Here is a 16,629-nt window from a genome sequence, read left to right on the forward strand (position 1 = left end):
ACCTACAGTGTCTAAGTCCAAGTGTAGTAAAGCCATGCAGAGTATATGATCTGGGAGTTGGTCATTACCGACTCCAAAGCTCAATAATGGCTTTACTAAAACCTGGGAAGGTTGATAGCAAACTTCTCAGCACATTAAACCCACACTGATGCCAATGTGGGATTTAATGTAAAATGCACTCGGAGGGCATCTAAAAGATGGCCCCTGAAAAACGAATAGCCCTGGTGTGGTTCCAGAAATGCTGCCCACCATTTGCCACCACCAGACAAGTTTCTGGACCCTTGGGTAGAGATCTTCCGCTCTCTGGGTCCAGAAACAAAGCCCATCCCGGTGGGCAGAGGTGTAATGCCTCCTTCCTCAGGATGGGCTGGGTCCATGAAGGGGAAGCTTCAAAGGCCTGCCCCCTTTGTGAGCTGTCCCTGCCTTTTGCTACCCCTAGCAACTGACTGCCACCGGTTCTGCCCCCCGTTTGGTGGGAGAATCTGCAGGAAAACCAATCTAGGAGGAGAGGTGTGGCCACCTTTGCCAACCCCACCCCGCAGGTGGGGTAGGCAAGGTGAAGTACACATCTCAGTCCCCTCCATCTTGAAGCTGAGGGGACCCAACCAATCAGGAAGAGGCTCATGCACCCCCCCCCCCGTTGGAGGGTGGAATACTAGGGGTGTACCCACCCCAAGCAAGACAGCCCTTTTAACACCCCTACACTTAGTATTTGGGGCAACCCTGAACCTTGCCTCCTCAGATTTGAGGAAGAAAGAAGTTGGACTGAAGAGTCGTGCTGACCAAGGAAGAAGCGGACACCTACTGCTATGGCCCCACCCCTACCGGGTTGTCATCCTCGGACCTGCTAAATGCGAAAAAACTGGGGTGTCCAGCATCCCCCCCAGAGCGCGGAGGACCTGCCCTGCACTCACTTTACAGACTCTGTCTCCCGTGAGCACCGGGTGTGCTCAAGCAAAGATTCACCCACAGAATCTGGATTCCGACGACTCTGCACCACTTTGCACCCGACTCCCACGGCCCCACGGCCAGAGTTAGAGTGGCCCAACACCACAAGGAGGTCACCCTATCGATCCTGTCCTGAATTCTGGTAATCCCGACCTCCCTCAACCTGAAGGTTCCCCCAGACCGCAACATGAGGTGGTAAAGAAATCCAGCGCCAAAAGACACCCCTGCACCCGACGCCCCACAGCCTTGGTTGACCCAAACGACGATGTCCAGGCATCCCCCAAGAACCCAACTTACCTCACCGGTCTGTGGTTGACTTCAGGAAGTTTCCCTGCCTGAGCCTACAACAACTTTGCCGAACCAAGGTCTCTAATATTTGTGGGTTATGTGCAGGGCCACTGGAATTATGCAGCAGGGAAGGATCAAATTATACTGCAGGATAGACGAAATTACGCTGCAAAAAGGCAAAGTTCAAGGCATGTGTGCTGTAGATACACATGCTTTGCATACTCCTGCCATCTAGTGTTGGGTCCGGATGTTTGCAAGTTGTTTTTCTTCAAAGAAGGTCTTCCTAGCCGTGCTGTAAATGCAGAAGGTAACACATGATGTTTTGAGTGGATACATCTAATGGATCAATATTGTTATTAGTACAATATATAACACATCTTTTCCATTTTGCTGCACAGAATGCTCTTGTAGTAGGTTTTCTTGCTTCTTTAAGAATGGTCTTACATTCTGGTAGCAAGCTGATATAGCCAATCTCTATGACTTCAGGAGCCAAATTGCTAGATTGAGCTCCTTGGGATTTGGGTGTCTGACTTCTCCATGGTTCTGCATGAATAGACTGAAATTGGGATGCATCTTTGGATGTGTAACTGCTGTCAGTTCTAAAAGTGTCGTGAACCACGCTTGACGAGCCCAATTGGGAGCTACCAGAATCAGTGTGAGGGATGTTTGCCTGAGCTTCCAAACCAGAAATGGAAGGGAGTAGTGTGGCTCACTGGTTAGAGGCGGCAAGCCTGAGAGCAGAAGTCAGCCTGGGACCAGGGTTCAATTCCCGACGCAGCAGGGTCGTGGACCTTGGTCAGCGGACTCGATAATTCTCGCTTCGGTGCTTACTCTAATCAGGGGTTCCACTCGGCAACTCTGGGCATTAGCTTGCCTAATCTCCACAACGGCCCCACCAATTCCGGGGATGCCTGGCTCCACCTTGGGGACTCCCAGCAAGGGACCATCCCACAGGGAAAGCCAGGACGGGTTCCCCAGAGTTATACAGCGCCGGGACGCCCCGTTGCTGGGTTTATATTAGGTTTCTTTGGGAGGGCTTTGACCATGGCACATTTCCAGGCTGGGGGAACTATGCCTGGTGAGATGGAGGAGTTCACAAGGTCATGGATCACAAGGTCAATTCTGTTGAATGTTTTGAAAGCAATCTGCAGTTTAAAAGAAACGTATTTAGTGGGCATCCCAACCTGTGAGAGATGCATCTGCTGTTAGCACGATCTGTGGAACAGGGTCGATGAAGGGCTGCCCTTTTGATAAGTTTCGTGTGTTCCACCACTGCAGAGAGCAATGGGTGCAGCTATCTACCAACACTAGATCTGTTATGCGACCCTGAGACTGATTCCACTGACGTGCTAAGCACTGTTGTAGAGAACTCATGTGCAATCTTGCATGAGACACTATCGTAATGCATGATGCCATCATCCCTAGCAGATGCATGAAAGTCCTGACTACTAAGTAGTGATTGGCCTGAAACTGTATTAGCAGAGATTGAATATTTTGAATTCTGGCTGCATTGGGAGAGGCTAGAGCTGTGCAAATGTTTAGAGTCGCTCCCAGAAAGGACTGCATTTGTGAAGGCTGAAGGTGAGACCGTGAAACCCAATTGGTGGAGTAGGTCTAATGTAGCCTGAGTGTGGTGTAGACACTTTTCTTGTGTGGTAGCCTTGATGAGCAGTCATCTGAAATAAGAAGACATGAATCTGTTGTCTTCTGAGATATGCCGCCACTACTGCTAGACATTTTGTGAACACTAGGAGCAGTAGTTACTCCGAACGTGAGTACTTTGAATTGATAGTGTTTTCCTGCTATCACAAATCTGAGGTATTTGCAATGAGCTGGGTGAACTGGAATTTGAAAGTATGCGTCTTTTAAGTTCAGTGTGGACATAAAAGCGCTTTGCTGTAGCAGTGGAAGGACGTGTTGAAGCGTGACCATGTGGAAATGTTCTGAAAGTATGTACAGATTTAACGTCCTTAGATCCAAAATGGGTCTTAACCCGTTAACCGCGGCGGTAATTCCGCCGTGGTGCGGGCATTCTGTTGCGCGGGCGGGTACACGTCATCCATTGGACGTGCGCAGCATTACGAAGGTAGTGCTCACAACGGCTAACAGCCGACGGCAGCAGGGAAGGGGATAAGGAGCCGTCTTTCTTGGGGACTAGAAAATACGAGTACACCCCTGAACCTTGGTACTGTAATGGAACTGGTTCTATAGCCCCTTTTGTTAAAAGCGCTTGTACCTCTTGTTTGAGGAGCTGCAGGTGAGAGTTGGTGACGAGAGTTTGTGAGTGCGAGGTGGAATTTTTTAAGGATTGCTGGTGAGCTCCAGGCATGTAGGATAATGTCTAACACCCATTAACTGTTTGCTAAAGTATTAGCTAATCGTCTGGCGCTTCTGGCGCCTCGGCTGGTGGCCCCCGAACCGTGCGGATGTTATATGTTGTTCTTGCTGGGAATGAAACCAGCAGGAACAACATATAACATCCGCACGGTCCTAAGCACGATGCAGCACGTACGGCAGGATAGGAAAGCATTAGCTCTATTCCAGGACATGGAAAAAGCTTTCGACTCAGTGGAGTGGCCATTCATGCGCTTGGTGCTGCAGCGGATGGGCCTGGGGCTGCCATTCCTTCAGATGATAGGGGCGTTGTACAACTGCCCGAGGGCTAGGCTCCGCCTGGGCCACTTGGTGACCAGCGACTTTCCCATCAGTAGAGGCACTAGGCAGGGGTGCCCGCTTTCGCCCCTATTATACACCCTGGTTGCCGAACCATTAGCCTGCGCACTCCGAGAGTATCATGGCAATGAAGGCATAGGCTTCCCCACATATAAGATATTGGTGTCTATGTACGCCGACGACACTTTACTGTACGTCCGAGACCCTGAAAACAACTTGACCTCCATGCTGAGAGAGGTGGTTCGCTTTGGCGCTTTATCGGGCCTGAAGGTTAACTGGTCTAAATCACTGGCTTTTCCCTTAACTCCTATCACGCAGGTTATCGATATGGAATATCCACTGCAATGGACCACTGATATAGTCAGGTACTTAGGAATACAACTTCATACTGATGCAGAGATATTGTTTAGAGCAAACTATGGCACGGCCTTCAGCAAACTGGAGGACGACGTTGAAGCATGGTGCAGGCTCCCACTCTCCCTATTGGGGCGATTATCCATCATGAAGATGGTGGTGTTGCCCAGATTCCTGTTTCTGTTTATGACACTACCGATAGTACTCCCTAAATCCTTTTTCAAACAACTAACTCAACTCATGATCAAACTGGCTTGGGCAGGGAAGCAACCCCGGGCCAAGTGGACATTACTCACATTACCTTATAACATGGGGGGGCTCAGTGCCCCGGACTTGGAGCTATATTACAGAGTGGCACAGGCCGCGCACCTGCATACCTGGCTGCACGGCGGTAGCACCATTCCACATGTCCGATTGGAAACACTCTTTGCTAGCCCCCTCTCGCTCCCATCCACGATCTTTAATCCGGTGGATCGTAGAACTGGCGTTTTGGACTCAGTCGCTGCTACCAATCATGCATGGCACAACCTCCTACAGCTGCGGTGGGGCGCTCTACTGTACACCCCAATAATGCCGGTAGACTGGGCCAGATTGCTGTCCCCTGTCCAAGAGAAAGGAGTCGTATCTACACAATATAGGCATTACAGTGGCAGGAGATTTGTCCCAAGATGGGATAGCCAAGACTTGGGAGCAAGCGACAAATAGCAGCGCAGATGCGCCACTGCTGACCCGCTTCCAGTTCCACAGGGTGCGGCGCGCGCTTACAGAATTGCTGGGTGAGGATATGGCTGAGCCACCAGAGGTGCTGGAACTCGCGTATATTATTAAGGCTGAGACTCCTTAGAAACTGCTGTCTAACTTGTATAAAATTTCACAGGCGCACAGGGAACACACATACACAAAGGCACGCCTTGCATGGCAGACTGATTTACAGATAATGATCGATGATGACATGTGGCGATACTGCTGCACCAACACTAGGAGCCTATCCCTTAACGGCAGACACCGGCTAGTACACTTCAAGTTCCTCAATAGGTTATACTACTCACCGGCGCGGCTGCGTAGGTACGGCCTCCGCGACACTGCGGACTGTGAGAGATGCCATGCCCCGGACGCCGATTTCATGCACCTGGCATGGCAATGCCCGGGAATATGGGGATTCTGGGATAAGGTCTTTACGGAGATTAGTAGAATAGTGGAAATAGTACTTACACCTGACCCTGCGTTAGCGCTCCTGGGATATACCAAGAAGCTTCCAAGGGCCGCACGACGATTAGTAGACATGGGGCTGCTCATGGCTAGGAGGGTGGTAGCCTGCTGTTGGAAGAAAGGTCCTACGCCTACACCTAAGCGCTGGGCTCAAGATCTGCTATACTGCTGTACACAGTCTGAGAACTACAGCGAACTGCTGCCTCCTACTAGTCGTCCGAAAAACTTCTGGGGGTTATACCAAACATACTTTACCAGCAGTAGCGAAACTCCTACCACGGAGGACGACCAGGGACCCTAGACTGTGGCTATGGGAGGGGGAATTGATATACTGGAGTGCCGGGCAGAGACCGCATTGAAGTGGCTCTGGGAAGGGGGGATATGTCAACCATTGGCGTGCATGCTTGCAGATATAGCACGATCGCCGCCTGCCCATTTAAGGGTTGTTGGCTAAATGGCTGTGTATACACCTGACAGGGGATTGTCACACTATTGCTTATACAGTCCTTGTAATCTAAGTCAGACCAGTGGGAGGGGGGATTGTTGAAATGTACTGCTTTATGTGTTGTAAACTCAATTAATACATTTAAAAAAAAAAATATGTCTAACACCCATTTGTCTGATGTTATGGATTGACAAATTGGGAGACATTGTTGAAGTCTTCCCCGACAGGTGTTAAATGATCGGGGAAAGTGTAGGCAAGGCACTGCTTATTGGGGGAAGGGGAGTTACGTGTTGGCCTGCTCTTACCCCTACCTTTAAAATTCTTTCCTCTGTACCTTCCTCTACAGAAGCCTCTACCGGAAGAGGGTTGCGTGTTGGACTTTTATGAGGAAGTGTTAGGGTCTGAGTATGTACTTTTAGACCCTGCTCTATAGAATGAGCGGCGAAAGGAGCCTCTGCTTGAAAGGAGCCTTTGCTTGAAGGAGTCAGAAGTGTTCCCATGGATTTCGCCACAACAGTGTCTTTTTTAATGTCTTCTAAAGCCTCATCAACCTGAGGTCCGAAAATGTTGCTTATCAAAAAGAGCATTTAAAATAGACTGCCGGACCTCTGGTTTAAACCCAGAAATTTTAAGCCAGGCATGTCGACGCAAGAGAATGCTGTTATTAACTTCTCTCGCTTCAGTGTCCACAGCACAAAGAGCACATCTAATAAAAGAGTTAGAAATTACTTACCCTTTGTTAGACCTGGCACCATTGGTGTGGGTCTCCCTTCCATTTTTGCTGTTGCCTCATATATTTTTGCTGGTGTTAGAGGGGTGGATCGACGCGGCTAGGCCCAAAAGCCGTCCATTTGACCGAAGATGAGAGACTTTCGGATTGGATGGATACGCAGAGAGGGAAACGTTTACGATAACAATACCGACGAAGGTAGAGTTGATTGCGCACCGAGGGTAACTCGAAGGACCGTTTCGCAGCAATACACGTCGAACCTGATGGCGGAAAGAAAACAATCTAACAATGGAGTCGATGCTCATTCGCACTATCACTGAAAGGAGGAATCACCTTGCATTGTGACTAGGAAAGACTTCTTCGAAGAAAAACAACTTGCAAACATCCGGGCCCAACACTAGATGGCAGGAGTATGCAAAGCATGTGAATCTACAGCTCTACATGCCAAGAATAGATGCTTACTTGGAAAGTAGCATAATCCTTATGTAATGTTATTACATCACATTTTGTGATAGTATTACTTCATAATTTTGCAAACCATGTTTAATGCAGTTTAATGACCTAAATTACCTATATTCACAGTAAATGATTGCAGTCTTCACTATATCTTATAACCTTTATCTATTGCTTGTTTCTCATATAAATTGATTTAGAATAACAGAATTTACAAACATATAGTTCTAAAGAACCCAGCTGAAGAAGATTTTCTTTTTGCATATTATTTTAAGACGGAGATTCGACTGAACTGCAGCGAACACGACAATACGTAAATGATGCCTTCCAGGCCGGTGCTATGACCTGCTTAATATGTATTGCTTCTGTCAAGAGGAACCAAGCTGTAAGTATGTTTTTCTTTTATCGAAGTGTGCATTGTTAAGCGTATCTAATAGACAGTAGACAGATGGACTCCTTGGACTGACATAAACATTGGGAGTTTACACTTCATAAATGCAATTTAGCTTCAGACCTACAGAGAAATATTGCTTGCTTGGAGGATTATTGCAAATTTTTGGTTTGTGGATTAAGAAGTGCTTTTGTCTTTCACAGTATTCATATCTATGAAAGTTTAGAACTCTGTTTATTGAAGTTGCATGTTCGCACGAAAAATGCCCTGGAGTGCCGTTTTTTTAAAACATGTTTTTATCAATGTTTACAAATGAGCTGTCAAAAATAAAGTGTATACAGAATTTCATAGACGGTCAACGGCTGTACGCTGGGCAGGTAGGTTAGGAATATCTTGCAGCGCTAATAATTATGCATTCTCATATTAATGTTTACATAATATAATATAGTTCTGTTGGAACGGATGGATCTTTTGCTTGGTGACTGATATACACCCCTGCCCTGAGTACTCAGCTGCAATGATACCTGGATCCTTTGTGCCAATTTTTTTTTATCATGGGACAACATGAATCATGCCTGTGAGCCATGACCTAGGCGTGTCTCATTGATTGCGGTCTTGTCAGACCAGGAGGGGTTGCACAAAGCTTTACCCTTGTAGGGTAAAGAGCTACTGCCCTTCCCAAAAGTAAAGAAGCACGGTTGAGCAGCATATCATTTTTGTTATGTTTAGTAGAGTGAACAGACCTTAAAACCTGTGGTCCTGGAGTGAGGCCTACCAGCGCACTCATGTAAAGTTACACTGCTGCCTTGGGCCTACATCTTGTTAGTATCTAGCGCTGTGCAGCTCGTGCTGTAATTTATGTGTGACTGTGAGTGGTACACCTGTGGGTTGTGTATTGGAAGCACAGGGCCTTGGAAAGGCATGTGTAGTCGGAGGACCCATCCCAGATTTTTGTATTGCCTGCCTTCCTGAGAGCTGGGTGGGACACATATACTGAAGGAAGGGAGGGACAGGCTTTCTTGTGCTTTTCAAAGGGATCTTTGGTTCTGGAAAGATCACTAGTCAGTGGGGCCTAGTCATTGTGTCTGATAAGGGAAACTCTGCTCGCAGGGACTCCTAAAGAATAGGGCTGGGGTCTTTGTGACTTTTTTGTAGGCATATGTGAGTGATACTGACACTCCCATCATGGCCTGTGTGCAGGGCAAACTAGCTTGGAGTTGGTATAGTATCATAGACTATGATAAACTGCTTCCTGGATAAAGAACAGGACAAAGGAGTGGGCACTCCAAAGTGAGCAACACCCACATCACGAACTTCAAAGGCTTGCATATTAAAACACTTACATTTCTTGAAACATCATAAAAAGGGATGGTTGAGAGTCCCAAAATTGTCAAGCACCAGACAGTCAACTGTGGCTGTATTTCATCGCTGTGAAGCTCACCATGACTTCTGCCTGTTGTTACTATGACTGAGGGCCAATGTCGGCTAGTCTCTCTGCTGAGTAATGAGACATCTCGGAGGAGAATCAAGACCACTTTCCTTGCAACCAGGAGTACCAACGTCTGGCTGTATGCCAGGTAAGGGCTGCGGTGAAGATTAAGGGCTATCTTTCTGCTGCATCACTGCAACCAAAGAGGCCTATCACCCTGTGCAGTGCTGTGACCTGGATGGGCCATATCCTTGTGTGTTGCTGTTAGCAAACCTGTATGCTAGAATGGAGCCATGGTGAATAGATAGGGCTGAGAAAGTGAAACTAACACTGGAAATATTGCACAGAAAAAAGAAGAAATTAAACTGGCTATCAACAAATGCTGTTTAAGTCCTATCAGACCACCCAAATGGCGGAGCCTCATCATGTAGGACACCCAGACCTTGGTTTGTGTGCGAACGCCCAGATGTATTTTAGCATCGCATCACTTGGCCATGGTCTGGTCACCGCAGTTGTTCATATGGGTGGTGAGACCGATATGTGCAGTGCAAGAAAGTGATAAATCAAGTGAAGTGTATAAAATGGCTGAACAAGCAAACAAGGAACTTTAATAGCGTTTGCCTGAACGTCAGATTAAAAAATAGTGAGGTGACAGTGTGACAAAATCACTGTCTAGCTTGCTTGGTAGAGATCAAAAATTAGGGCCAACATGTTTCTGCCATATTGTGAAAGTTCACTGGCATTCTTCAGGGCCAAGCTCTTGGGTGCTACTGCAATTACACTATTAAATGTGCTCTAATAAAGGCATGTGAGAAAAAAATAATTCTTAACAAAATCAAATCAGAGTGGTCATTCAAGACCATCCTACCACATCTTCTTATTTTGTTCAATAGATGCAGTTGGTCTTCCCTGTAACCAATATATAAAAAGGAAAACCATGTAAAAAATGCAGACAAATAATGCTTGTTGAGACATAAACATTACTGTAAAATCAAGTGTGCACTTATTGAAAAGTGCTAATACTGTGCAAAAACCAGTGCCAGTTAAACAAAAACTCAGACAGGTCCATCACCACTTAGCGATGGCCACATAAACGGTGCGCCACATTGCGTCACCAACAGATAATCTGTGTGTCATTAATCATTAGTATGAACACTTACCCATCAGTTTGTGGGAAGTGAGCCTCACCTCACCCGGCAACTGCTCGGAATGATAAGGCCCCGCTCTAAACATGTAAATAAAGACAGTTCCCTTGTTAGATATCTGTCCCTAGAATGTTACTTCTACGTACTGTTTCAAACCTAGTCATTTTCTGTTCTGTCTAAAAGAGGTCCCCCCCAAGGCAGAACTGATGGAAGCATAAGGCGACTGACACAGACAACCCTGTTGGACATATGGTCAGTTCATGCTGTATATTAGTATTAATATTGATCAATAATGCTGTTCTGACACAGACAACCCTGTTGGACATATGGTCAGTTCATGCTGTATATTAATAGTAACATTGATCAATAATGCTGTTGTCATCTGTAGTGGCCAACTGAGTGATTTTAATGGTGAACAAACATAGCAAAAGGACTTCCCTTTACTAACGTCTATCTTTATGTTCAAAAGCCACCTATGTGGAACCTGCCATCAACCCAATTATCAACCCAATTACCCAGGACTCAATACAGGCACTCTGCTCCTATCTTACCTGTCCGTCGGTACCTCACGGCGGGAACTCGAGCCGAAGGGGAGGCACCGACGGGCAGGTTGAGCGCGCTTTTATAATGCCGTGGAGTGTCCAATTGGGCTCAGCTGTTTCTCCTGATGGAACGGCCGCGCATGTGTAGCATACTGGCACTACAAGTAACGCCTGCGCGGTCGCAGGCAGTCGCATGACGCGCATGAGTATCGGAGTAACACTCCGTAAGTGAGGTCGCGCATGCGCGGTCAGCCAGGCGTGTTGTATAGCAATGCGCATGCGCGTAAGGCGTGTTGTCAAGCGTATAGCAATGCGCATGCGCGTAAGTCAGACAACCTCCTCTGTCGGTCGCGCATGGTTAGAACAGCCCATGCGATTACTCGCGCATTCACAAACCCCCGCAGCGCGAGAACAGAATAATGTCGCTCAATGCACCACATCCCCACGCTCTACTCCACGTGCTTGGTAGAATTCGGCGATTGATGCCGGCCCACATAAGAACTGCAGGGTCTGGATTAATTCTTATTGACCCAAGACGGTGCGGTTAAGTAAAATCAAAATCATCCGTTAATAGATATTATAAGGGACGATATAAACCCGGTGGGTATCTCCAGATGTCATACCCCCACCCATAGTTAGACATGACCAAAAAATGGGGAATTTGCAACCCATTCACAACAAAACCATATCAACGAGAGCGCAGTGCAATTGGATAGATCTCGGGCAGGTATAACTGTAAAGTTTAGTCACACCAAAACCATACCAGCGAGAGCGCGGTACCAATAGATTAATCTCGAGCAGGTGTCTCTGTGGAGTCAATGAAAGAGCAATGCAGTGACCCCATTTTAGATAGTGCCACGTTGATTGAGGTGTGTGACAAGGTGGTAGACGGAATAGTCAGATCCCACTATCGAAAAATCAATGGTATTTATCTGTGGAAATAAAAAGCCCTACAGATCAAGCCAGATATTAATTACACAGGATCATATGGAGGCCTCATTCCATATGGATATGGAGCAACAGGGGAGTACCAGATGGCAAATGTAGCACTCAGATCGAGAGCCACGAAATATTGTCATTTAACCCATTGATGTCAGACTTCAGCTTGAAGATCCATCGTTGTTCTTTGACAAACAGAAAATGCGAAACATCCGAGATATGTGGCGGGATGTGAGGCTGTTCCAGGACCACCCACATTTATTCCTCTGCTTTGTGTTTTGCTACAAGGAAATGGTTTGTTAGGCCTGTAGCCTGTTTCCTGCAACGGATCGTGCTTTTATGTTCGCTGATGCGGGACTTGATCATTCTCGTTGTGTGGCCCACATACTGCTTCTTGCAGGGACAAGTGATTAGATAGATCAATTTCTCTGAATTGCAGTTGGTATGTCTCATGAGCCTCCAAGGTCTGCTGGTACCAATGCCAGAGTTTCCATCCGCAATCATTGCGTGAGAATTTGCCTGTAGGCCAATTTCTGAGGGTCAGACGGAATTGTTCCTCTAACAGTCTTTACAATTACCATGCTGAAGAACTATCCACCAACCTGAGAGATCGGCATTACCCAAACCATCTTGTACGCCGAGCTCGTAAGAGGGCCTTCAACAACAACCGGGAGGCACTCCTGCAGCACAAGAGGTCAGCTGCTACCAAAGACCGGATGACCATGGTGCAGATTTTCACCACATCTTCCAATGCGGTGAAGAAGACCATACTCAAACACTGGAAGATTCTGAACGTCGGTTCAGGTACAATACCTCGCCCCTTGTTCGCCTACAAGAGAGGACCGTCCATTCGGGACAGCTTGGTTCACACCAGACCACGAAGTGAGATCAGACAAGTCACGAATACCCTCTGGAACATCAACCCTGTACAGGGCCACTACCCATGTGGCAATTGTGCAGCTTGTCCACAGACACGCAAGACCCTAACCATTGACATTGGTACCAGCAGACCTTGGAGGCTCATGAGACATATCAACTGCAATTCAGAGAAATTGATCTATCTAATCACTTGTCCCTGCAAGAAGCAGTATGTGGGCCACACAACGAGAATGATCAAGTCCCGCATCAGCAAACATAAAAGCACGATCCGTTGCAGGAAACAGGCTACAGGCCTAACAAACCATTTCCTTGTAGCAAAACACAAAGCAGAGGAATAAATGTGGGTGGTCCTGGAACAGCCTCACATCCCGCCACATATCTCGGATGTTTCGCATTTTCTGTTTGTCAAAGAACAACGATGGATCTTCAAGCTGAAGTCTGACATCAATGGGTTAAATGACAATATTTCGTGGCTCTCGATCTGAGTGCTACATTTGCCATCTGGTACTCCCCTGTTGCTCCATATCCATATGGAATGAGGCCTCCATATGATCCTGTGTAATTAATATCTGGCTTGATCTGTAGGGCTTTTTATTTCCACAGATAAATACCATTGATTTTTCGATAGTGGGATCTGACTATTCCGTCTACCACCTTGTCACACACCTCAATCAACGTGGCACTATCTAAAATGGGGTCACTGCATTGCTCTTTCATTGACTCCACAGAGACACCTGCTCGAGATTAATCTATTGGTACCGCGCTCTCGCTGGTATGGTTTTGGTGTGACTAAACTTTACAGTTATACCTGCCCGAGATCTATCCAATTGCACTGCGCTCTCGTTGATATGGTTTTGTTGTGAATGGGTTGCAAATTCCCCATTTTTTGGTCATGTCTAACTATGGGTGGGGGTATGACATCTGGAGATACCCACCGGGTTTATATCGTCCCTTATAATATCTATTAACGGATGATTTTGATTTTACTTAACCGCACCGTCTTGGGTCAATAAGAATTAATCCAGACCCTGCAGTTCTTATGTGGGCCGGCATCAATCGCCGAATTCTACCAAGCACGTGGAGTAGAGCGTGGGGATGTGGTGCATTGAGCGACATTATTCTGTTCTCGCGCTGCGGGGGTTTGTGAATGCGCGAGTAATCGCATGGGCTGTTCTAACCATGCGCGACCGACAGAGGAGGTTGTCTGACTTACGCGCATGCGCATTGCTATACGCTTGACAACACGCCTTACGCGCATGCGCATTGCTATACAACACGCCTGGCTGACCGCGCATGCGCGACCTCACTTACGGAGTGTTACTCCGATACTCATGCGCGTCATGCGACTGCCTGCGACCGCGCAGGCGTTACTTGTAGTGCCAGTATGCTACACATGCGCGGCCGTTCCATCAGGAGAAACAGCTGAGCCCAATTGGACACTCCACGGCATTATAAAAGCGCGCTCAACCTGCCCGTCGGTGCCTCCCCTTCGGCTCGAGTTCCCGCCGTGAGGTACCGACGGACAGGTAAGATAGGAGCAGAGTGCCTGTATTGAGTCCTGGGTAATTGGGTTGATAATTGGGTTGATGGCAGGTTCCACATAGGTGGCTTTTGAACATAAAGATAGACGTTAGTAAAGGGAAGTCCTTTTGCTATGTTTGTTCACCATTAAAATCACTCAGTTGGCCACTACAGATGACAACAGCATTATTGATCAATGTTACTATTAATATACAGCATGAACTGACCATATGTCCAACAGGGTTGTCTGTGTCAGAACAGCATTATTGATCAATATTAATACTAATATACAGCATGAACTGACCATATGTCCAACAGGGTTGTCTGTGTCAGTCGCCTTATGCTTCCATCAGTTCTGCCTTGGGGGGGACCTCTTTTAGACAGAACAGAAAATGACTAGGTTTGAAACAGTACGTAGAAGTAACATTCTAGGGACAGATATCTAACAAGGGAACTGTCTTTATTTACATGTTTAGAGCGGGGCCTTATCATTCCGAGCAGTTGCCGGGTGAGGTGAGGCTCACTTCCCACAAACTGATGGGTAAGTGTTCATACTAATGATTAATGACACACAGATTATCTGTTGGTGACGCAATGTGGCGCACCGTTTATGTGGCCATCGCTAAGTGGTGATGGACCTGTCTGAGTTTTTGTTTAACTGGCACTGGTTTTTGCACAGTATTAGCACTTTTCAATAAGTGCACACTTGATTTTACAGTAATGTTTATGTCTCAACAAGCATTATTTGTCTGCATTTTTTACATGGTTTTCCTTTTTATATATTGGTTACAGGGAAGACCAACTGCATCTATTGAACAAAATAAGAAGATGTGGTAGGATGGTCTTGAATGACCACTCTGATTTGATTTTGTTAAGAATAATTTTTTTCTCACATGCCTTTATTAGAGCACATTTAATAGTGTAATTGCAGTAGCACCCAAGAGCTTGGCCCTGAAGAATGCCAGTGAACTTTCACAATATGGCAGAAACATGTTGGCCCTAATTTTTGATCTCTACCAAGCAAGCTAGACAGTGATTTTGTCACACTGTCACCTCACTATTTTTTAATCTGACGTTCAGGCAAACGCTATTAAAGTTCCTTGTTTGCTTGTTCAGCCATTTTATACACTTCACTTGATTTATCACTTTCTTGCACTGCACATATCGGTCTCACCACCCATATGAACAACTGCGGTGACCAGACCATGGCCAAGTGATGCGATGCTAAAATACATCTGGGCGTTCGCACACAAACCAAGGTCTGGGTGTCCTACATGATGAGGCTCCGCCATTTGGGTGGTCTGATAGGACTTAAACAGCATTTGTTGATAGCCAGTTTAATTTCTTCTTTTTTCTGTGCAATATTTCCAGTGTTAGTTTAACTTTCTCAGAGTTATTCGACTTACAGGTTTCTTGTTGTTCATGCGGTTACACTGGGGGTATTTACCTGGTTTGTCGTTAAAATATTTCCCTTGGACCCTCCCCTATGAGTAGTTGTTATATTGAATAGATAGGGCTGTCATCCTTGAACAGCATGGGAAAGTGAAGCGTAGCAGGTTGTGACCTATGTAAGCAGAGAAAATGACTCAACCACCACAAGCAAGCCGAGACCTGAAGTCAGAATAAAGAAGACTAACTGCACAACTGGAGGAGCAGCGCCGAAGCCTGCTGCCTCACTCACATTATTCAGGCTACTGCTCATCGCCAGGCCGCAGATACATCTCGTCACTGTGGAAATTTTGAGACTTAGGATCTTAACCTGACAATGCTAGAGTGCAAGCCTTAAGAATACTGTGATTATTATTTGTGGTGTGCTGTATTTCACTTTGTGTTTGTGTATTAATACTACTATTTAGGCCCAAGAGATCTGTGGAGGTATAGAATACATGGATGCCCAAATAACTAAATGTGTCTGGCTGCCAGATAAGAGGGTCATCAGCCAGGATGAGACCAGGGTTAGGGGTGGTCGTCGTCTTCTGGAAACAGACAAGAATTGGTCCAATTGACCTCCAATTCTGATAGGCCAGTGTTTTGGTTGAGAGTCTGGGCGATCGTGGCAGGAACCATAGAGACATCTCGAAGATAGATGAGCAAGTCATCTGCGTAAAGGGAAACAAAGTGGACACCATCTCCCAGGGGTATTCCCCATGCGCAACCCTGGGCACGTGGATTCGCTGCCAGGGGCTCAATAGCTAAGGAGAAAAGCAATGAGGAGAGGAGGCAGCCCTCGCACTTGCCCCTGCATGTACAAATGGGATCAGATATGAGGTAGCCAGTCTTTACTGTGGCCAACGGTAGGTTGTACAGGAGGCGCACCAATCTTCTGAATTGGTCACCCAGGCCATATTGCGGTTATTCTGCGAAAAGAAAGGTCGAAGGCCTTCTCTAGGTCTCAGACCAGGCAGCCTGCATGGGCCAGAGATCCTGAGCGTACTCAAGCTTTCGGAAAAACCGTCGTAGGTTGAAGGAGGTGGTACAAGCTGAAACAAACCCATTTCGGTCCGGGTGGACCACTGCGAAGTCTAGTGGCGGCAGTCAACTTGCAAGAACTTTTGTCAGGATTTTGTAATCGGTGTTAAATAGCGCTAGTGGCCTATATGTGCCCAGGGCCTCGGGGTCTCTATCTGGTTTAGGTAGCAAAACCAGGAGTGCCTCACAGAAAGAGTCTGGAAGAAGCAAGGAG

The 16,629-nt window shown here is 46.8% G+C and overlaps 1 protein-coding gene across 1 annotated transcript in view; it reads left to right on the plus strand.

The window, feature by feature from the left end:
- The window catches only part of NFXL1 (nuclear transcription factor, X-box binding like 1), a 624,964-nt gene that overhangs the window by 37,278 nt on the left and 571,057 nt on the right, over positions 1-16,629 (plus strand). The window contains exon 4 of the mRNA XM_078678225.1: positions 7,376-7,485. Within this exon, the coding sequence (XP_078534351.1) occupies positions 7,376-7,485 (110 nt within the window). The remainder of the gene's footprint in view (positions 1-7,375; positions 7,486-16,629) is intronic.

Source organism: Lissotriton helveticus, chromosome 2_2 (genome assembly GCF_964261635.1).
Source record: "Lissotriton helveticus chromosome 2_2, aLisHel1.1, whole genome shotgun sequence".
Taxonomy (NCBI): Eukaryota; Metazoa; Chordata; class Amphibia; order Caudata; family Salamandridae; genus Lissotriton; species Lissotriton helveticus.